The 23551-nt window shown below is 47.3% G+C and overlaps 1 protein-coding gene across 1 annotated transcript in view; it reads left to right on the top strand.

Moving 5' to 3' along the window:
- LOC105471634 (synaptotagmin 13) overlaps positions 1 to 23070 on the top strand; it is a 46402-nt gene extending 23332 nt beyond the window's left edge. Inside the window, exons 2-6 of the mRNA XM_011724209.3 lie at positions 7088 to 7313; positions 8909 to 9043; positions 10615 to 10916; positions 16836 to 16965; positions 18995 to 23070. Coding sequence (XP_011722511.1) covers positions 7088 to 7313; positions 8909 to 9043; positions 10615 to 10916; positions 16836 to 16965; positions 18995 to 19299 — 1098 coding nt within the window. The 3' untranslated portion in view covers positions 19300 to 23070. The remainder of the gene's footprint in view (positions 1 to 7087; positions 7314 to 8908; positions 9044 to 10614; positions 10917 to 16835; positions 16966 to 18994) is intronic.
- The last annotated feature ends 481 nt before the right edge of the window (positions 23071 to 23551 follow it).

A 23551-nucleotide genomic window follows, 5' to 3' on the forward strand; every position in this document is an offset into this window, starting at 1 on the left:
CTGTCCTGTTTACTCCCATATTCCGAACACTTAGCATAGAACCTGGCTTGTAGTGGGGCTCAATAAATATTTGTTCATTAAATGAAGGTTCAGGTTCCACCCCCCATGCCATCTGTCTCTGCCTGGATTATTACCGGAGGCAGAGCTGGAGGCGTCTGTGCTGCCCTTCATGAGGAAGCGGGAGCCGGAGAACGGTGGGCGGGGCCCGGGAGGAGGAAGGACAAGCACAGGGGTATTACCGAGCCACTGCCACTTGGCATTCAGGGTGACTGCTGGATCTGCAGGGGTCATCTTCCAAAAGGCGACTGAAGGCACTTTTGGGAACAGTGAGGAGGAGGAAGGAGAATTCATTCCTGTCTTCCAGCTCACAGGTGTCGGGTTCCTCCCATAGAAGTGTTTGATTTCGGTTTTTTTTTTTTTTCTCTTTCTCTCTCTCTCTCTCTTTTTTTTTTTTTAATTTATTATGGTAAAAGAACATAACATAAAATTTACCATCTTAACCATTTTTAAGTGTACAGTTCAATGGTTTTTGTGTGTGAGATAGGATCTCCCTCTGTTGCCCAGGCTGGAGGGCAGCAGTGCAATCTCGGCTCACTACAGCCTTCACCTCTGGGTTCAAGCGATCCTCCCACCTCAGCCCCCTGAGTAGCTGGGACTACAGGCATGCACCACCATACCCAACTAATTTTTTTTTTCTTTTGTAGAAATGGGGTCTCACTATGTTGTCCATGCTCGTCTAGATCTCCTGGGCTCAAGCCATCCTCCTGCCTCAGCCTCCCAAAGTGCTGAGAGTACAGGCATGAGCCACCATGCCCAGCCTCAGTTCAGTGGTATTAATTCATTCAGGATGTTTTACAAACATCACCACCATCCATTTCCGTAACACTTTTTGTGCTGTAAAACAAAAAATCTGTACCTACCCATTGAATAATAACTTCCCATTTTCCCCTCCCCCACCCTCTGGCATCTACCATTCTACTTTCTGTCTCTATGATTTTGAGGACTCTAAGAATTTCATTTGAGTGGAATCATACAATAAGTGTCTTTTTGTGACTGGTTGATTTCACTTGGCATCATGTCCTCAAGGTTCACCCATGTTGTAGCATGTGTCAGAATCTTCCTCCTTTCTAAGGCAGAATAATACTCCATCGTATAGATATACCACATTTTGCTTATTCATTCATCTGTTCATAGATATTTGGATTGCTTCACCTTTTAGCGACTGTGAGTAATGCTACAGTGAACATGGGTGTAATTATCTCTTCAAAGACCTTGCTTTCGATTATTTTGAGTATATACCCAGAAGTGGAATTGCTGGATCATACAGCAATTTTATTCTTAATTTTTTTTTTTTTTTTTTTTGAGACAAGATCTTGCTCTGTCACCCAGGCTGGAGTGCAGTGGCACGATCTTGGCTCACTGCAACCTCCGCCTCCCAGGTTCAAGCGATTCTCCTGCCTCAGCCTCCTGAGTAGCTGGGATTACAGGTGTGCACAACCAGGCCCAGACGAATTTTTGTATTTTTGGTAGACATGGGGTTTCCCCATGTTGGCCAGGCTGGTCTGGAACTCTTGACCTCAAGTGATTCACCCAATTCTGCCTCCCAAAGTGCTGGGATTATAGGCGTGAGCCACCGTGCCTGGCTATTTTTCATGTTTTAGGGAACTACTATACTGTTTTCCACAGCAGCTGTACATTTTACATTCCCACCAGCAGTGCACAGAATTCCAATTTCTTCACATCCTCACCAATGCTTGTCATTTTCTGTTTTGTTGATAGTAGCCATTCTAATGGGTGCGGGGTGATATCTCACTGTAGTTTTTATGGCATTTCTCTGGTGATTAGTGATGATGAGCATCTTTTCATGTGCTTATTGGCCATTTGCATATCTTCTTTAGAGAAGTGTCTATTTAAGTCCTTTGCTCATTTTTGAATCAGGTTGTTTGGGTTTTTGTTGCTGAGTTCCCCTGTGGAGCTTTAACTCTCTGCACATCTGGGTTGCTTCTGAGTGGACAGAGTGTTCCTGGTGTCTCACACCTCAGCAGGCATGGAGAAGTCCCAGGGCAGAAGGCAAGAAAGGTATGGCTTGAGCCCAATGTGAGACCCTGTGGGGCTGTGCCCATGGACAGCTGGTTGGACGCAGTGGGAGGAGCAAGCAGCCAAAGGTCCCAGGGACAGGTGAGGCTGGGAGAATCTAAGGAGGTACATTTGAGGGGTCTGATGCACATCTGAGGGTGTGATTCTTCTATCCAGATGCACATGCAATGCCAAGCACAGCTGTGCACCCATCCCCTAATTGCTGAATGCCTGTCTCCCCTGGAAATCTTACCTTATTCATCCTGCAGATATACTTCCCAGGCCCTATTCCTGGTCTTCAAGGGACACATAGAGAATATCTGATTCTAAGTCCTGCCCCTCATGCACCCATGGTGGAAGGCTGGAGCAAGGTCTCTCTCTAGGGCCCTGCTACCCTGAGCACCTCCTTCCCCCAGACATTCTTGTTCTTCACCTAGAACCCTCTCCCAGGCTCCCTCTCTCAACCTCTGAACCTATTTTCTGTTTGTCTGGCATTGACGTTTCAGCTATTTAAGTGCAAAGATAGATGCATTTGAAAGATGTGATGGAACCAAGTTTGAAATGCAGTAAATAAGATTGTACAAGAGAAGGAGATACGTAATGAGCTGCTGCTTTTGCTCCTTGAAGAGACTCGTGTAGCTGTCATCAGACTCTGCTCTTGGCCTGGGCAAAGGCCTTAAGTCATTCCCAGCTAAAGCCAGCCATTTGCCACACAGGATAAAGTGGGAAAAGAATAAACAGCAAATGAGGATGCCTTGGGCTGGATGCAGAGATTCAAGAGGGGTTCTTTCTACCCCAGGCCCAGTTTCTCCACACCAGGGTCATGATCTCCTGTGATGCTTGTGAAAAAGGCAATGCATCAGTTTGGGATGCTCTGGGTTGCAATGCACAAAAGTCCCAATTCAAACTGGCTTAAACAATAAGAACAGTATTGCTCATGTAACTTGAAATGCAGAGGCAGGACAGATTGCAGGACTGGTTGGCTGAGCAGCTTAATGACATTGCCATCAAGGACACGGGTTCTTTCTGTCTCTCCACACTGCTGCCCCAAGGCTGACTCACCTTGCAGTCACAAGGCAGGGCCACCCGCTTCCTGTCCAGGGAGGAGGGGACTTCTACTACTGTGGAATCCAAGTCCCTCCCTTCCATCTGGGTTGGCTTCCCCAGGACGGGTGCCAACCCCTAGGAATCGGTCACCAAGATAATGCCAAGAAATGGAAAGATCTGACCCTCTTCCTGGGAGCTGGGGATGGGATGAAACCTAGACAACCTGGTGATGTGGAGGGCGGGTGGAGGGGAGAGGGAATGGGTATTGGTAGACAACTAAGAAATGCCCAATCTTTTGCTCTAGGAGTGCATTTTAAGCTCTGGTAACAAGCTCCTGAGGTTATCAGGGACACACAAATTGAGATCCACTGAGGAGGGAGGAAGGCAGAGCCAGACTCTGTCACGACTCGAGGCAACACAGAGTGAACTTCACTCAGAGCTGAGCCCAGTGATTATTTCCCCCTTGAAAATGCAAAATCATCCAAATTGCATCGAACTGGGAATGAAGCCCAGCCCTTTTCTCAGATGATTGAATTGGGATGAAACCAAATATAAACACAAAAAATGTTTCCCGGGCCACCCAAACAGTCTTAGTTCTGGTCCCAACCAAGTGAGAGCAGAGGGTGACGTGACTTTAAGTCAGGTGTGTGCTGAGGCCCAGCAGCCTCTGGGAGCACTTTTGTGCCGATGAATGGGAGGGAGTGGCAGCGGGTGGGCCCCTGAGATGCTGTGGTTGTCATTTAGAATCCAGCGGCAAGACCGACAGGGATTTTGCAGGGGGTGGCGAGGGGGTGGTGTTGAGAAGCAGCTGCAGGACAATGGAAATGACGTGAATTTTGAAGTGAAAATATCTAGAGGCTTTATGATACATACCACTTGTCAGTTGTATGATTGCGAGCTTCCCTGAGCCTCAATTTCCTCATTGTGAAACAGTAGGATGAAGGTAATACAGAGTTATATGAAATATTGAAGGTGGAGGTGACTTTGTATAGGATAGAAAGATGGCGACATTAGTCATTGCTCTGTGTCTCTTCCAAGGGCCCTGAGCATCTGGTGTCAGGAGCACAGAATTTTACTTCCCCAATCCCGGTCTTCACCCCTGCCTTCTAAATCACCCTCTCTCTTTCAAGGTCTCAGTCACGCCCTGGCTCCTCCCTGAAGGCCAGCTCGGCCTTCTGGGCACCTCTGATTGTGCCCTGCATGTACTGTGCACTAGCTATCAGGTGTTATTTACACATATTGCCTCCCGTCCGCTTCTGTGTTGCGGTCCTGAGTGGCCAAATATACTTACTTATTTTACTTGTTTGTGATCGTCTCCAACTCACCTATACCTGAAAATAAAGCAATGGTGTCTCTCACCTCTTTGCAGCCTAAAAAAGCAACTCAGAATGTGGAGTGGGATAGTCTGCAAATCACCTATCACTTAAGGTGATGGCCCAGAGAGGTGGAATTACCTGCCCAAAGTGACCTAGCTCCAGCGGTAGGGTTGGTACTGGAAGCCAGCCTCCTTGATGCCAGTGACACTCTCAGTGGGGGTGGAGGTACAAAGGGGGCCTGATTTTGCAAATCATGCATGTCCCTCCCAGGGGTGACTGGTGGCTGTGTGTAACAAGATAATGATAAATGTTTCCGATGGGGACTGCTGTGCTGGGGAAAGATTTGGAGGCAAGAAAAGTGTCAAGAGCCCTGGGGGCAGTGGGCTTTGGGCCAGGCTGATCTAGGCTTTCTCTGCTGCTGCCCTCACCAGCTGCATGATTCCAAGTGACTTCACTCCACTGTAGTCAGAAATGCTTTTAGAGCCCATGTGTGCCAGGCACACTCAGTGGAGATCAGGATACAATCAGGTCCTCGCTTGGGTTACATTATAATCTACTGTGCAGTGTTTCTGAGAGAAGAACTGAGGGTTTCTTAAATCTCCTCCGAGCCTCAGTTTCCTTATCTGTACAAGAAGGATAATCTCTACCTTTTAGGGAAGTTCAGAAGAAAACATGTGAAAATGCAGGGGCAGCAGCAGGATAGGGGGCCCAGCAGGAAGCGGTTGTCCAAGAGGTCACCGAGAGGCCAGCCCCTGTTTCCTGCCCCTTTGGGCCCTGCTGCAGCTTCTTATGTCCAATGGATGAAACTAATTAAGGAATGTCCCTATCACCTAGGTCCAGCCTCCTTCGGGAATGGTTGGGGACAGAGTCTCAACCGGGGCAGAATGTCCGGGATGCATCCTGGGATAATTAAAGAGGGTACAAAAATTAGAAACACAACTTTTTGAAATAGTGCAAACTGTTAAGTGCCTCTCCTTCCAGACCACGTCCAGTTCCACCCCTACGCAGTGCAGGGTCACTCCTGCCACTGGGCAGGGCAGCCTGAGTCCTGCTGCCAGCCATTTGCACCCACTACCCGCTTCAGCCACAGAGATGGGAGGGCCAGGAGGGCCAGCAGGGCCAGCGTGGAGGGCAGGAGGCTTCTTGGGAACTCAGTCATAGATCTCAGTCTTCAGATCTGCCTGTCTAACCTGAGGGCCCTTTTGTGGACTGCCCACCCAGGTGCCAGCAATTTAAGCTCTAGACCTAGTCTTCAATCCTGAGGACCGGGAAGGCTCCTCTTGCTACCTGTCATGTAACTTTGAGTCTCTCAAATAGAAGGGAGAGACAGAAGATCCCACTTCTCTGTGTGAGGAGCCCCACGCACTTAAGGGTTGACAAGCAGGTGAGTCTTTTCAAAAAGAAAGATTCCCCTTTTTTTCCGAGCGAAAAGGGCCTAGCCTAGAGCACACAACTGGACAAGTGGTACACAGGCTGCATTTTGGCTTCTACTCTGTCCTCATCCAGAGACTTTTGTGCAGTGCACAACCCATACAACATGGCAGCCCTAGTCACAGGTATTTATTGCATACTCCCTGTGAGCTGACACCATGCTAGGCACAAGGGACACAGCAACTTGATGCCCAGTGACACTCTCAGTGTGGGTGGAGGTGCAAAGGGAAATTGGTTTTGCAAGTCATGCATGTCTCTCCCAGGGTGACTAGTTGCTGTGTGTAACAAGATAATGATAAATGTTTCTGATGGGGACTGCTCCGCTAGGGAAAGACTTGAAGACAGGGCAAACATCGAGAGCCATGGGGGCAGTGGGCTTTGGACCAGGCTGATCTAGGCAGGAGCAAGACAAGACATAATTCCTGTGCTAATAGATCGCACATGCTAGTGGGAGATACTTACTACAAACAGGCCAGCCTATGATCAAAACAATATAGGGTGAGATCAATGCTGTGAAGTAAAAGAGTGGGATGTGGTGATAGGGAGGGACAGGCTTGGGGGAGGGATTTAATTTAGATTGGAAGGTTAGAGATGGACTCCTTGGTCAGACTTCAGGTGTGAGGTGGAGCCGGCCATGCAAAAAGCAGGTGGAGGTAGGGGTGGGCGGTTTGGGAGGAAAAATTAGGAGCTGGAAGCTGGACCAAGGAAAGAGCCCAAGCTGTTTGAGAAGCAGGGAGCTCAGTGACTGCAGGTGAGCAAAGGAAGGATTGGGGGCGATATCAGACAGATGAGCAGGATCAAGCTAGGCAAGCTGCAGAGAGTCTGAATTTTGCTCCAAGTGTGGTGGGAGCCACTGGCATTTCTGAGCCATTAGGTGGAGAAGAGGAGGGAGGAAGAGAGAGGGGAGAATGAAGAGGCAAGGGAGCAGATGAGAGCAGCAGAGGGGGAACCACCTGCAGCAGGTCCAGGCAATAACCATGGGCACAGCCATAGGATGGATGGGCCGATGGATGGAGGAGGGATAGATGAACAGGGCCCACATCTCAGTGGATTGCGGATTCGAGTGAGTTTGATCGGTTGTGCTCTTTGGAGCAGAATGGAACCACACCTCTCCCTCTGCCTCCTACAACAGGTCAGTTCATCGCTTCTCCCTTCCATGGGGGTAAACAGACAGGAGTGCTCCTTTGTGGACTAATCAGAGTAATTTGTGTTTGCAGTTCAACGTTAAAAAATCCACGGAACCTGTTCAGCCCCGTGCCCTCCTCAAGTTCCCAGACATCTATGGACCCAGGCCAGCTGTGACGGCTCCAGAGGTCATCAACTATGCAGACTACTCACTGAGGTCCACGGAGGAGCCCACTGCACCTGCCAGCCCCCAACCCCCGAATGACAGTCGCCTCAAGAGGCAGGTCACAGAGGAGCTGTTCATCCTCCCTCAGAATGGTAGGGGTCTCCTGCCCCCTGCACTTCCATGGGCAGCACTCCAGTGGGGCTTGTCAATGTCTCTGTAGATGCTGTATGTGACCTGATGAGGAGGCTGAGTGCCCCAGCATTTGGCGCCGGCCAAGCAGGTGGGCACTAGGCCTCGGAATCATGATCCTTCCTTCCTGACAACGTGTTGCCATAGCACTTCTCCCCCAGGCTGCCAACTTTCCACTGGGAAATGGAGTCCCTTTCAAGTCATATGTGTGCAACTATGAGAGAGGATAAAGAGCCATGGTTAAAACCATGGGCTTCAGAGTCATGGGTTTAATTTGCTGCCCTTTCATATACTTGCTATGTGGCATGGGTCATGCTGTAACTCCATGAACCTCAGTTTCCTCATCCATAAAATGGGACTAGACTATTATCTGTCTGGTAGGGGAGTTGTAAAGTGTAGATAAAATAACGCACATAAAATGCTTAATTCAGGGCCTGGCACAAAAGAGGTAACAAAAAACGTATTGGATTTTTTGTTGTTTTTTTGAGTTAAGGTCCCAAGCAATTTTTTTTTTTTTTTTTTTTTTTTTTTTTTTTTTTTGAGACGGAGTCTCGCTCTGTCGCCCAGGCTGGAGTGCAGTGGCCAGATCTCAGCTCACTGCAAGCTCCGCCTCCCGGGTTCACGCCATTCTCCTGCCTCAGCCTCCCGAGTAGCTGGGACCACAGGCGCCGCCACCTCGCCCGGCTAATTTTTTGTGTTTTTAGTAGAGACGGGGTTTCGCCGTGTTAGCCAGGATGGTCTCGATCTCCTGACCTTGTGATCCGCCCGTCTCGGCCTCCCAAAGTGCTGGGATTACAGGCTTGAGCCACCGCGCCCGGCCAATTTTTTTTTTTTTTTTTTTTTTGAGCTGGGGTCTTGCTCTGTCTCCCAGGCTGGAATTCAGTGGCATGATCATGGGCCATTGCAGGCTCAATCTCCCAGGCTCCAGTGATCCTCTCACCTTGGCCTCCTGAGTAGCTAGGACTACAGGTGCATGCCACCACACCCAGATAATTTTTGCTTATTTTTTGTAGACACGAAATCTCACTATGTGGCCCAGGCCGGTCTCAAATGAACAGGCTCAAGTGGTCTTCTTGCCTTGGCCTCTCGAAGTGCTGGGGTTACAGGCATGAGCCATCACACCCAGCTAAAACATATCGTTACTATTTCTACTCTCCTTTTCATCAGCATCATCAACATGAAGAGTGCAGAACCTTTAGGTGTACCATGCTGCGGCTGGGCACTGGGGAAGATATGGGAAGAAGAGACACGGTTTTCCCTGACCCAAAGAATATGTAGGCCTTTCAGAAAGACAAAACATAAAGCAGGGAGAATGGATTGTTGTGTAGTCTCCGTTTTGTTTTGTGTGGTTGGTGAGGGAGCCAGTGGACACAGATGCCGCCTAATGGACTGTGACATTGACCCCATGTGTTGTCTTGGTGTGGCCACTGTGATTCTGCACACAGCTGGGAAGACTTGGATTTGGGTTTCTGGCATAGGTGATAGAGATGGGAAAGGTGTAATCAGGAAAGCAGAACCCCAGTGTGGGTGGCAGTGACAATTTTGCCTTTCTTAACAGGTGTGGTGGAGGATGTCTGTGTCATGGAGACCTGGAATCCAGAAAAGGCTGCCAGTTGGAACCAGGCCCCCAAACTCCACTACTGCCTGGACTATGACCGTCAGAAGGCTGAATTGTTTGTGACTAGCCTGGAAGGTACTGCTCTTATTTGACTCTCGTGGGCTTCTGTGTGTCTGTCTCCCCTGGAGGAGCTGTGCAGACAGGATGGATCATCCACAGCTGGAGGGAGCACAGGATTAGGACTCTAACAACCAGGCCCTGGAACACATGGAGCTTAGACACAAAGATTTCCCACATCCCCAACCCCAACAGTCCAAAGTGGGGATTCCTGGTTAACAAACATTTTTTCTCCAAATGGTGATTCAAGGACCAGGCTCCTTCCAGCTGTGGCTCCATAACCCCCTCTTTGTCATCTGTATCCTTGCCATCTGTATCTGGCAGATGGAAGGAGAAAGAGAAGGAGAGGGCACGATCATTCCTTAACAGCCTTTACCTGGACTTGGTGGACGTCGCTTCCACTTGCATCCCATTGGCTATAACTCCGTCACATGAGCACACCCAACTGCAAAGCAGGCTGGGAAATGTGGGTTGGTGGGTGCCCAGGAAGGAAAGGCAATGAGTTTGGGGTGAAGAGCTAGCCATCTCTGCCATAGATGAATTTGAAATTGGACAGGGCTTTGCGCTGTACACAGAGGGTGTTCCGAATGGTCAGAAAAATTTCTACAATCTAAGAGCCAAGCAGCCTAAGGGTGGCAGGATGTCCTTGGTTTCTCTACCCTGACAGTTCACTTTAAGGACAGTAAATAAAGCTAAGACTCTGCAAAGAAATCAGGGCTAGCAATGGGGTCAGATAAATTGGAATTTTATATATAATTATATTTTCTTTTTCCTTGTGTTATCTTATTATTATTAAACTCTTTTTCCTTGTATTATCTTTTAAGATTTTAAAGCACCTTCCTCCTATACTTTATTGTGTTTGGTCTTCACACTAGTGCGTTTTACAGATTAGGAAACTGAGGTCTGGCAAGTCATATGACTTGTCAAAGATCACTGCATCTAACTGGTGACAGAGCCAGGACTAAGTAGTCCCTTGAAGTTCAGTGGAAAGCTCTTGCTATTAAGACATATAGCCTCAGTTCTTCATCTTCTCTTCCTGTGAAATGTCAGCTACCACTTTCCAAATGATCACTGAAGAGCCAGTCAGAAAAGCACCAAAGGTGTAAATTTCTGGGCAGATCCACACATTGTGAAACTTTGAAAACACCAAGGTTCAGAACATAAAGCCACACTCACTCATGAGGTAAGAGCCAAGTGATTCGCATGGAAAGTGGTTACATGGTGACTATTTAAAGTTCAGAACAAACAGTTATGTGTCAGCAGCACCACTAGTAAAGGCCCCCAGCAGCAAGTCCTGGCACCTTGGCACATTTTCAGAATCCGGAGTTCAGGGGGCTCCAGGAAATGCCAAGTCTTGTCCCTGTTCTCCAAGAAAGAGAATCAGCATGTGCTGAGGCCAGCCTCCTCAAATGATCTATTTCTAAATGTCTCAGTGAAAGGCGATTCCCTGGTGCCCGGCATGGTCAGCCTCTCAGACACCCAAGGTCACATCATTAAGTTGGATTCCACAGCCCTAAGCAAGGCATTCTTCTGCCCCCTCCACTTGTCCTCAGAAAGTCCCATGCCTGTGTTGTTCTCCTTGCCTGCAGCTGTGACCAGCAACCATGATGGAGGCTGTGACTGCTATGTCCAAGGGAGTGTGGCCAATAGGACTGGCTCTGTGGAGGCGCAGACAGCCCTAAAGAAGCGGCAGCTGCACACCACCTGGGAGGAGGGCCTGGTGCTCCCCCTGGCGGAGGAGGAGCTCCCCACAGCCACCCTGACGCTAACCTTGAGGACCTGCGACCGCTTCTCCCGCCACAGTGTAGCAGGGGAGCTCTGCCTGGGCCTGGATGGGACATCTGTGCCTCTAGGGGCTGCCCAGTGGGGTGAGCTGAAGACTTCAGCGAAGGTAGGGTTACCCCTGGGTTAGAAAGGTAAAACTTGCCAGTGCAGCTTGGGATGGCAGAACCCGATGTCCTCCCAGCAACTCTAGGCCAAGTCTTAGGGAACAAGCCTCAGAGACCTCCCTGGCTTGGGGCTGGAAGGGAGGTTGGAGTCTTGAATGGAGCAGAGGGCTAGAGGAGACCCATGGCCCAGGATCTGGGATCCCTAGTGTCTGCTCCTAGTCTTGGCTCTAACTTGCCATGCAAAGACTCTCTCTGCTGTCGTGGAAAATGCCATGCTGCGTGTGTTACCTTTACTGCTATGAAGTATTGTCCCCATTTCAATCCAGTTATACTCTGTGCGTTCCTACTATGTGCCAGACACTGCAGGGCATTCTACCTTCCTTCCTTTGTGCAGGTGAGCATGAAGCGGGGAAGGGTGGAGCTCCACCACTCAGGAGTGTACAGACTAGGGGACAAATTGGCACAGACAAATGATGATGATATCTGACATATTCCACTCTGAGCCATGGAAGAGCGACCTAACCAATGTGCTCTGATAAAGAATTCTAGAAGGCCCCGTGTGTTGGGCTCTGAAGGAGCAATCAGGGCTGGGGGCAGGCCCAGAGCCCGGTGATCCACGCAATCCCCAGACTGAGGATGATTTCCCCATATCTGCTGTTGGGGGGCCATGAGTGGGAAAGAAGGGTCTTCTGAGATGCCGCAGCCCTCAAGAGAGGGGACCTTTGGGGAGCAAATCATTGTTCCCCATGGGCCAAGACAGCAAGGGGGTCTGGGAAGGTCAGGGCTACAAGATGGTATGTAGTTGCTTAGGCCCCTGGGTCAAAGCCTCATGTAAGGGCCTGCACTGTGGTGCCTTGAGGGAACTTTCTAGGTGACTAGTCTCTCAGCCAGATGGGCAGTGCTAAACTGATCTAAAGACTGTATAAGCTGCATAGCCCCAAATAGGTATTATTAGGCACTTTCCAGAAAATGTTTGCCATCCCTCGTGCTAAAGCAAAGAGAAAAATACTGATTAAGGCACTATTTTTTTTTTTTTTTTTTTTTTTGAGACAGAGTCTCGCTTTGTTGCCAGGTTGGAGTGCAGTGGTGTGATCTCAGCTCACTGCAACCTCTGCCGCCTGGGTTCAAGTGATTCTCGTGCCTCAGCCTCCCGAGTAGTTGGGATTACAGGCACACGCCACTACACCCAGCTAATTTTTGTATTTTTAGTAGAGACAGGGTTTCACCATGTTGACCAGGATGGTCTTGATCTCCTGACCTTGTGATCTACCCACCTCGGCCTCTCAAAGTCCTAGGATTACAGGTGTGAGCCACCGCGCCAGGCCAAGGGCACTATTTTTTAATGCTCACCATGTATCAGTTGCTATGCTTAGGACTCTACCTGAGTGCTGCCACTCCCCAAATCAACCAGATGAGAGAGACACCATGACTATCCACCTTACAGGTGAGGAAACTGATGGTCATAGTAGTTCAGGAATCCACACAGGGTCCCACAGCCAGGAAACAGCAGACCTTGAGGCTGAGTTGGTCTGACTCGAAATCCTGTGCTATCTCATTACTTGCCGTGAAAGCCACCTGACAAGTATGAGGTGTGGCCAGCAGGCACCTTTCCTAATAGACACCCAGACTGCAGGAGGGAAGAGTACATTTCACCCACTGCCTGCTCCTCTTTTTGCTATGATTTCCTCCTTGCTCCATTTTTTCCTCTTTCCCAGGCTCAGAAAATTGACAGAAAAATCACAGCCACTCTCAGATGGAACTCAGCTGTTCCAAAGCCCACTCTCTAGTTAGTGTGTGATTTGGGACTTCTGTGGAATCACAGATGGGGATCCTGGGAGAAGGAATCAATACTTAGGATTATTAAACTAGTAAACTAGCTTTCTCTCGAGATGCAGAGACTCCCCTGCTGGGCTCTGAGACTTGGTACAGCCCCCAAAGGGCAGAAATCCAGCCAATCTAGGAAGAAGTCTCAGGCACCTAGCAGCTTCTCTCACTGCCCCCTAGAAGAGCAGCCATCATTCACTCATTCATTCATTCTGCAAATACCTTGCCCAGTTTCTACCATGTGCCAGGCACTGTGCCAAGAACTAGGGACACAGCAACAGTAATTAAGATGAAGTCCTGACCTCATAGCTCATCCTAATAATTATCATACTTTCTGTAGCTGTCTCTGTTCTGCAAATACATACTCAAAACTGCTTTGATCACTGACCTGTTTACTACAAATGTGAACAACCTCAGAGGGTGGCATGGAGTTAGAAGTAGGAGGTGAACTTCTGGGTGTATAGGGCAGGAGAAAGCTGGAAGTCCAGGCCAGGGATCCCCTCGCCCCAGCTAGAGGGTGTGGGCTGATGGGCTGATTTGAACAAGGTGAGTGGAGCCCTCAGTCATTGCAGCCCAGATGTTTTTCTTCTCTAGGCCAGAATGGGTTAACAGACATGCCCACAGTACCCAGTTCTAGCTGGAATATACTCAGCCAAAAGTGCCATGTGCATCAAGAGGGACTCACAGGGCAACCCACTCCAAGGGCAGTCTTTTAAAATTATTATTATACTTTAAGTTCTAGGATACATGTGCAGAACGTGTAGGTTTGATACATAGGTATACATATGCCATGTTGGTTTGCTGCACTCATCAACTAGTCATCTATATTATGTATTTCTCCTAACGCTATCCCTCCCCCAGCCCCCCACCACCTGACATGCCCTGGCATGTGATGTTCCCTGCCTTGTGTCCAAGAGATCTCATTGTTCAATTCCCACCTAAGAGTGAGAACATGTGGTGTTTGGTTTTCTGTCCTTGTGATACTTTACTGAGAATGATGGTTTACAGCTTCATCCATGTGCCTGCCAAGGACATGAACTCATCCTTTTTTATGGCTGCATAGTATTCCATGGTGTATATGTGCCACGTTTTCTTTATGCAGTCTATCATTGATGGACATTTGGGTTGGTTCCAAGTCTGCTATTGTGAATAGTGCTGCAATTAACATATGTGTGCATGTGTCTTTATGGTAGCATGATTTATAATCCTTTGGGTATATACCCAGTAATAGGATCACTGGGTCAAATGGTATTTCTAGTTCTAGATCCTTGAGGAATCGCCACACTGTCTTCCACAATGGTTGAACTAGTTTACACTCCAACCAACCGTGTAAAAGCGTTCCTATTTCTCCACATCCTCTCCAGCCTCTGTTGTTTCCTGACTTTAATGATCGCCATTCTAACTGGCGTGAGATGGTATCTCTTTGTGGTTTTGATTTGTATTTCTCTAATAACCAGTGATGATGAGCATTTTTTCGTATGTCTGTTGGCTACATAAATGTCTTCTTTTGAGAAGTGTCTGTTCATATCCTTTGCCCACTTTTTGATGGGATTGTTTTTTTTTTTTTTTCTTGTAAATTTGTTTACGTTCTTTGTAGATTCTGGATATTAACCTCCAAGGGCAGTCTTGCATGGTTCACTGAGACCTGAGAGAAAGAAAACCAGGGAAAACCAGGGAAAGGAAGAAGAAAGAAAGGATTACTTTAGTCCGCAAGTATTTTCAGCAGCAGTGCCCAGGGAGCAGGTGCTGTTGAAATTGTCTGGCTACGTGCAGCTGGTTAGGCTAGTCAAACCTCACCCTATGCAAAAGTGAAGATCCCTGCAGAGGCCAACAGGTGCTGACTCCTCTCACCTGGTCTGCAGGGAGCAGAGGACTCAAGTCTGGTCACCCTGTGGCTATAGCCCGGGCTACCTGTGGCCCTCTAATAATCGACCATGAGCCAGGAGGCTGGTGCCCATCCCAACTCTATGGACATCTCTCTGGGTGCCTGGTACAAGTTCCTGGGCCTCAGTTCCTTCACTGTGAAATGAGAGGGTTGGGAAGGGCTGCCAACTGAGAAAGCTGGAGAGCCATGGATTCAGGAGTTAGGTTTTGCTATCAGACTGGACCTCCTTTCCAAGGCTTGGTTTTGCCACTTCCTGCCTATGTGACCTCTGGCAATGATGTTTCCTTTCTGCATCTCAGGTTCTTATGTTAAAATGGGAACAAAATCAGTAGCCCTCTCGGGGTTGTCGTCAAGATTATAAATGGGATGTGCTACCCTTTTTTCACAAATGTTTATTGTGTGCCCACTGTGTCCCAGGTGCTGGGGTTGCATAGTGTGAACAGAGGCCACAGTGGCGCTTACTTTCTAGTGGGATGGACAATGTAATTGCATCTCACACACAATGTTTAGTAAGTGTTAGCTGCTATCATTCATTTCATCACCAAGATCCTTTGAGGCTCCCAAATCATTTCTTCATATGACCAGTCCCTCAAAACTTGTGGAATCATTGGGGTCATGCAGAAATGGAGGCTTAGAAAAGTTAAGTAACTTACCCAAGATCACAATGGTAGGATTGGAACTTGGATCCAGTTAATCTGGTATAGAGTCTATGCTCGCAGCATTACTCTTGTTCTGGATTAGTAATAATTGTTGTTTTGACTGTTGTCATTAGAATTGTAATTTATGACCTTTACTAAGAACTTGCTATATGCATTTTCTCACTTCATCCTCTGATATCTATATTTCTTCATAGCATTTAATGCTGCCCAATGTTACATATTTAATCACTTCCTGTCTGTCTTCCCCATGCGACTGCAAGCTTCCTTGAGGCTGATTGTGTTGAGTTCATGGCTTTAATTATGGCGTCTGGAATACAGTAGGTGCATTACATATGCTTGCTGAACGATTGAATCCAGAGAGGTCACAGTGAGCAAAGAAAAACTGATTTCAGCCCTTCTGAGTGCCTGGTCCAGGATGGATGAACAGACATCCTGGGTGTGACAGGAGGGGAGAAAGCTTAGGAAGCCATGGTGGCTGTTAGCCAGGGCCCCAGCCTGGTACCAGACCTCACTGAATTACCCTCATTGCACAGCTGGGAAAGAGGGACAAACCTGGAGGGAAGGGGCACAGGACTGAAAGCTGTGACATCTGGAGAGACAAGCTTCCATGGGCCCTTCCCCCACTCCCACTCCCCACTCTCCATCTTGGCACAGCAGGCCACACATCTGCCTCTTCTTTGGAATTTCGAGGGAAGGGCATCTTCTTCCTGCTCAACAGAGGAGACTCCTGACCTTCAGCTGATCCCTGCCCACACACTCCCTTCTCTTTCCTGCCAGGTCTCCCCAGAGCTTGGATTGCAACCAAACACCCACCTCCTGGGAGGTGTCTTTTGGTGGTTCTTGTCCCTTGATGGATTTGTTGAAATTCAAAACAAACTCCTGTAGGAATTTCAGGAGAATTACTCTAAAGCTGCATGCAGGGATAGATGTGTGTGTTTGGATGCCTCACAGGGCATCACCTCCTTTGAGGTGTGGTTATTGCCAGTTGCCTCTGGGCGTGATCTATCGTCATATGCCCCAGCACTTCATTGACATTACTGGTCCCTCTGTCGATGAAGCAACCTCCTGGAGCTGGAAGGAACTATCTTTTCAAACAAAGTAATGAATTATAACTCTCCCGCCGCCCCAGGAACCTGATGGGCCCATGCAGGGATTCTGAAACTGTTCTCTGAGGCCCTAGAGGACAGAGGTGTCCCAGGAGCTTGGGGGTGGTGGAAGGTGAAGGGTAATGGGGAATTCTGGCCTCCTTCCCCCTGCTGCATTCTGAGTAGCATTTCTTTGCTCTGTTTTGTATGTTGGATTTGACTATATGGTATGTGAAAAATCACATTTGGAGGCAAACAAAGAAATTGCTATTGAAGAGCATGCCACATAGAATTCCTCTGTGCCTTGCTCTCTTCTGCAAGGGTGGAGACCCCAGAATTGATGGGTAAATGGTTTCGAGGATGCCTGTTGGATGCAAATCCAGCATGATCCCAGCTTCAGCATTTGTTGCTGGGTCAGAAGCCGTCCCCAGGTGGGACTCCCCTCCTGTGTCTCCTGTTCTGTTTCAGGAGGCATCTGCAGGAGCTGGAGAGGTCCTTCTATCCATCAGCTACCTCCCAGCTGCCAACCGCCTCCTGGTGGTGCTGATTAAAGCCAAGAACCTCCACTCTAACCAGTCCAAGGAGCTCCTGGGGAAGGGTGAGTGAGACGTGAGAGGATGGCCAAGGCCCCTCCAGTTACCGGGAGTGTGTGCTGAGGGAGGTGGTGCCTGGGAGGAAATGGTCACAGGTAAGCAGGGAGGTGGAATATGAGCACATCTACAGAGCCATACTCAGCTGTGTTCTTCACCCTAAGTTCACAAACTGATTTTCAAGGACACACTCACTTCTTCGAGTTCACATCCATTTACTCTTGGGCCAATCCCATCCATTAGGACCCAAGTGTGAGCCACCTGGGGGTCCCTTCCTTGGAGATCCACTATGAGAACCATCAGCCCTAACCACAGAGCACAAGAAACCAAGGGTCAGACTATAGCCGTGGAGTGAAGGGCCTGGGCTGTTGGGAAAACTTGGCCCAGCCTTTGTCAACCACATCTGGCTGGACCCACCTTTCAGGCAGCTGTCAGGAAGCCCAGGTTCTTCCCCTCCTGTCTGAACTCACCACCACTGCACTCCCCCCACCCACCCCAGTCTCTTCTCTCTTCTCAGCCTTTTGCCAACTGCCACCCTCATACCAGCTGAGTGTGGGTGATGGCAGAAGGTGTGTGGGTACGTGGGCTGAGGCCTGAGGTTTCAGGCATCTGTGCCCCATATACCCAAATAAGATTTTCTTCAACACCCCGGAAGCCTCAGTTTTTCCTTATGGATACCCCAGCCCAGGTTCAGCATCTTGGAGACCAAAGCAAGCTCTCCAATATGAGCAGGAAAGCATCCTCGGCTAGCCAGATAATACCTGGACTGGCAGCCACATGCTCCTAACAAGATATAAATAAGTCTCTATTTATAGCAGGGTGCAAATAAAGAATTGCCACTGCATTCTGAATTTCAAGCAAAAGACTTGGGGCTAATGAAATCAGAAGAGTTGGTCTTGCTGGCAGTTTCCTGAGTCAAAGGTCAAAGTTCAATGCTTTTATTCTCATTCCCTTTAGACAATTCTTTGCTTCTTGCTTTCTTTTATAGCTCCTGTCAGGACAATTACAGTACAACACTTCCTCTCTCAACTATCTCTGCAAAAATAACAAACTAACCTCCCAGGGGTGATAATTACAGCATTAAATACAAGTAACAATTATTCTCACATTAGCTTTGGAAACCCTAAGTAATCCAGTCCAGCCTTGTGATGTGACATGAAAGATCACCTGGTGACCTGTTTGTGGATTTCCTCGGGGCCAGCTCTCTTGGTGCAGTGTCCTGAGTTTGGAGGAGCATGCAGTAACAGGCAGTCTGCCTTCATCCCTCTTCCATAGAAAGTTGGGGGTCTTCAAATAAAACTTTAAAAAGTACGGATCAGAAGAATTCAACCAACCAGCAGGGGATCTCCTATTTTAATAACAGACAAAATTGCTTAGACCAAGAATCAAGGGGATGAAGACTTGGGGGCTGGCTTCATTTTTCTGGTCTGAGTTTAAAATCCAGCTGCAGGACCCCTGAGCTATTGTCATGGACCTGGTTTGATGTGGGGATATGAAGTCATGTAGCAAAGGGTGGTTCCCTCTTGGTACTCTAACATGCCCCAATCACAGGCCACCCAGTGGTCAGCCTTATATATCGTGGTATTGGCTGTTTCCTACACTTTAGTGCAAGTTCTATAGGGGCAAGAACTTCTGCTGTATCCCCACGTCTAGACCAGTGCCTGCCATAGGGTGGGCACTTAATATTTGTTGAATGAATGCATGGCCCAGTGGGGGAGCAGAGAATAATCTCCAATGCAAGGAAGTGAAAGTATCCTGGATCGACTCCTAGAATTACAGATTGTCCAGATGGGATGCTTTCCTGCTGTTATAGCAGAGCCTTCTATGGTCACATAGACTTGGGACCTGTGCTGGGGTATCCAGAAGGAAAAACTGAGCCCTCTAGGATGTTGGGTATATGGGGCACAGATGTCCAAAGTCTTGAGTTAGAGATATCATCTTTCTAGCACCAGGAGGGAGCTTTGTCCTGGGCCCTGCCAGATCCTAGAAACTCACTCTTGGCCCTTCTCTCTCTTTTTCCCCTCTGCCCCTCCCCAGATGTCTCTGTCAAGGTGACCTTGAAGCACCAGGCTCGGAAGCTGAAGAAGAAGCAGACTAAACGAGCCAAGCACAAGATCAACCCCGTGTGGAACGAGATGATCATGTTTGAGCTGCCCGACGACCTGCTGCAGGCCTCCAGTGTGGAGCTGGAAGTGCTAGGCCAGGACGAGTCAGGGCAAAGCTGTGCGCTTGGCCACTGCAGCCTGGGCCTGCACACTTCGGGCTCTGAGCGCAGCCACTGGGAGGAGATGCTCAAAAACCCTCGCCGGCAGATTGCCATGTGGCACCAGCTGCACCTGTAAACAGCTGCCTGGCCACCTCCCTTCTTGGACAGCCCTGACCCGTCCTCTGCAACCTGCTCTCTGTGCCCCTTCCTCATTCTGACACCCAGAAGACAATGACAGATGTGTTTGCAAGGCTAGGATGGCTCTCTCATCATACTCCTGTTTCTAAAAAATAAGCAAGACAGAGCAGGACAGTGTGTGGAAATGGAATATGCGGGTCATAATGAGGAATGCATTTTGCTCATCTGTGTTATTGAAAGAGATGCTTATCAAATACAGTTCCTATGCCTGTTTTATAGGTGGGGTTAGGCCAGATGCAGAGAAAGCTAAATGTGGGAATCATGGATGCAAAGAAGAATTTGGCTTTTCGAAAAACAAGCATTTCAAAAATGATGAAGGAAGTGAAAGTATCCTGGATCAACTCCTAGAGTTAGAGGTTGCCCAGGTGGAAACAAACCTTAGCCAGCGTTCAATCAAGCTCACCACGCAGGGCAGTCACCCGGCAGTTCTCAAACTTTAGCATGTGAAGAGTCACCAGCAGATTCCTGGGCTCACCTGGAGACATTCCTAGTGGGTATTCCTGGTCGAAGCCCAGGAGCCTTCATTTTTAACAAGCTGATGTAGAGGGTGGAGCACTGTACTTGGAGAAATTCCTTCTACAACATTCCACACAGGTTTTCGGCCACAGTCCTTGATGGAGTCCCAAAACTATGGTGCAGCCAGTTCCAATGCTGGACACCTCAACCATCAGTGTGCAATCTGGGGCCTCGGCTTTTTTATTTAATTATTTTAATTCTTAATACTTTAATTTGTGCATTTCATAAGGCCCCTGCTCTTGGACTGAATTTTGTGCTTTTTATTGAAGAATTTTATTGTTTTTATCTTAAAATCAGTTTCTATTATCCTTGGGGAGACCATCCCTAACAAAGTACAGGTGGGATCTCCTGTGAGTCATTGGCTGGTTTCTGATTGCTAGGTGTCACACCCACCAGCATCACCAAAGTGACTCTCTGAGATAGACCGGTCCCTTCTCAGTGTTCAGTCACTTCAGGAGGAATTTAGTTATTGACTTAGTCTATGACATCTGGCTACATGTAGGCAGAGAAGAAAGACAATTTTAAAAAGGAAATCAGGTCTTTTGCAACTATGCCTCCCTCTGTTTTCACTTGAGTGGGTAAATGTGTTTTCACTTGAATGGGTAAATAACCAGCAGCTAGGTTTTGAATTCCTACCTGTTATTCTAAACAGATGTCCACGTTGTTAATTAAATCTAAATTATGAGCCTTGCTGAGTGGATACAGTACTTACCCCTGAACCAGGATTCCTGGGTTCTGTTGTTGACATTGCCCTTCAGAACCTGTTTGGCCAGCTGTATAAGATAGGACTAATGACTAGGAAGCCTACCCCAATGAATGATATAATTGATGAAATAGTGTTCAAAACCTGTAGGCACTCCCTGGCTAAAAACAAACTCTGAGGCCACCAGCAGATCATCTTTAAGCTAAGTTACTATTTTTTTTTTTTTTTAGATGGAGTTTTGCTCTTTGTTGCCCAGGCTGGAGTGCAGTGGCACGATCTCGGCTCACTGCAACCTCTGCCTTCCAAGTTCAAGTGATTCTCCTGTCTCAGCCTCCCGGGTAGCTGGGATTACAGGCACCCACCAACATGACCGGCTAATTTTTGTACTTTTAGTAGAGACGGGGTTTCACCATGTTGGCCAGGCTGGTCTTCAACTCCAGACCTCAGGTGATCTACCTGCCTCGGCCTCCCAAAGTACTGGGATTACAAGTGTGAGCCACCATGCCCAGCCTATTTTTCACTTTAATTTGGCAGCTGAGAATGCCCAGAAAGTGCCGGAAGCATCGTGGTATTTCCAGAACCGTGGATTCTGTCTTTGGACCCCTCTCTATTAACATTAAAACTCTGGGCTTTCAGATGTCACCCTAATCCACTGCCCTAAGACAGAATTCCTAGACAAGATGGGTAAGGGCTTCATTCCTTCAACAAGTCAAGTTATACTTGGCCTCTCCCTGAGAATCTGAGCAGGAACCTTATAACCTTATGGTCATTATTTTCTCTTTCTGTACAGACATAGAAAAGCATTAGAAATAACTTCTACCCATCCTCTGAAAAAAAAAAAAACAGAAAAAATATCGAATCCCTCTTTCATGGGAAGTCTTTTGGATAATTGGAAACCTTCATCATGAGGTTGACCAGCACCTGCCAAGTGTTGTTTAGGAAAGCACTTGTTAGTGGTTTTCTATAACATGTTTTAGAGATCTCTTCACCATACTGGTTTCTCTTTGGTTGGTATGGCTAAGAGAAAACAAAACATTTCCTACAAGCTGAGAGCTGACGAGCATTCTCTTCTTGGTAACATCTACTACTCCAATCTAGAAAAGTTGGATTCTAGACTAAAAATCAGGAAACATGGCTCCTTATAAATTGATGCAGCTGCGTTATAGTACCATCAAAGGAATTTCAGGTGGGCTGGGCGGGGCCCCTGATCCCAGAGTTATCAACTCCACCCATCATCATTCGGTCATGAAGCATCCTTTCATTCTTCTTCTTTTTCTTCTCCTCCTTCTCCTTCTTCTTCTTTTTTATCTCCAAGTTTTAGTCTTCCAGAATCCAAATTAAAGGTTGCCCCTGATGGGAGCCAGGTTCCACTACAGAACATCTTAGATGTCAGCCTTGAACTCACTTAGCAGGGATTACAGAAATGAGATACATTTTGAAGGAGAGTTGTCTGTTATGTTCACTGTATTCTAAGTGCCTGGGATAAAGCTGTCTCATGGGTGCTCCACATGTATTTGTTGAGTTAATTAATGAATTAAGAATGCCTGGCGGAGTAGGCAGAAAAAGACACTGCAAATGGCATACAAATTAGAGTCCTAGCTGAGTTCTCAATGGTAAAGGCATTAGATGTCTCAGCAGTCAGGCTAGAAATTCATGACATTGAGTATTACTATTTGCCTAATGACAATTCATTGCTCTCCATGTAAATGTAATCAACAGATGAAGAGAATATAATTGCTCTGCTTTTCCACTGAAACTCCATCTTAGTGCATTTTAAATTACCCAGAGATGTCAAACTGCCAAATCAAAATATTTCAGTAGTCTTTACATCAGCTTACCTTGTACCAGAAACATTGACAATTTACTATCAAATTATAGTAATTGAGCCTGTGTGAAAGCATCTCATCATTTTTTAAAGGAACACCTTGTGCGATGCCAGTGAGCATTTCTAAAAAGGGTGTGAGACAGAGGTGAAAATAAGATAAGAGACCATTTCAGAATGCACCGTTGCCCAAAAAGGTGATCTGGTTCTTTCTTCAGAGATTTCTGAAGTAGAAAATAGGAGTCCGCCCTCATTAATCTGTGACTCCACCTCTTGCATCAAATCAATATCTATTTGTTGAGCACTTATTGATTAAGACCTTGCATATGTCTGTCCGTTTTGATTTGAGATATAACTTTTTGTGTGGGTTGAATGACAAGTCACCCCAAACACAGCTGGGCACAGAGAGTCAGCTAGGAGACCAGTTATTCAGGGTCCATTTCTCTTGGATGTAAAAGAGTCCTGGGTGAAAGGTGGCTGTAGCCTAAACCAACTAGTCCTTGTGATTTGTTTCTGCCCTCTGTGTTTCCTGTTGTCAAATGCTAAGTGTGTGTTTTGCAGTCATGAACTAAAGCACAAAAAGACGCATGAGACATTGTAGTCATATGTCTGGTGTGACACTTTGGAGCAAAAACCTTGCAGTGGTAAATAAAAAATTTCCAACAGGGTCAGCTGCCTGGTGTTTTATTTATTCTTTCCCTTTTTACCTAATATTTCGGCATGTAAAATGCAGAAGAAATCATCTGATAAGCACTTATGAACCACTGCCATGTTTAATAAAACTTGACAACTACAATTGAAGTACCCTCAGTGCCCTTTACTCAGAAGACCATGACCTTAGATTTGGGGTTTATCATCCCAGGCATTCCCTTATATATTTACTACATGTCTCTGTAAACCCTGAGTTCCATAAAGTGTTTTTAAACTTCATTTAAATTGTATCACACTATTTTCACTCAACATTAAATATTTCCATTTCATCTGTGCAGACACATGCAGCTCTAGTTTATTTCCTTTTTCACTGATGTATGATATTCCATTGTATGGATATGCCACAGTCCTATGTGGTTGATATATATCTACATGTTTCTTTCACTTTTTCTTTTTTTTTTTACTGTTACAAAAAATGCTGCTATGACATTCCTCTGT

Source organism: Macaca nemestrina, chromosome 12 (genome assembly GCF_043159975.1).
Source record: "Macaca nemestrina isolate mMacNem1 chromosome 12, mMacNem.hap1, whole genome shotgun sequence".
In the NCBI taxonomy this organism is placed as follows: domain Eukaryota; kingdom Metazoa; phylum Chordata; class Mammalia; order Primates; family Cercopithecidae; genus Macaca; species Macaca nemestrina.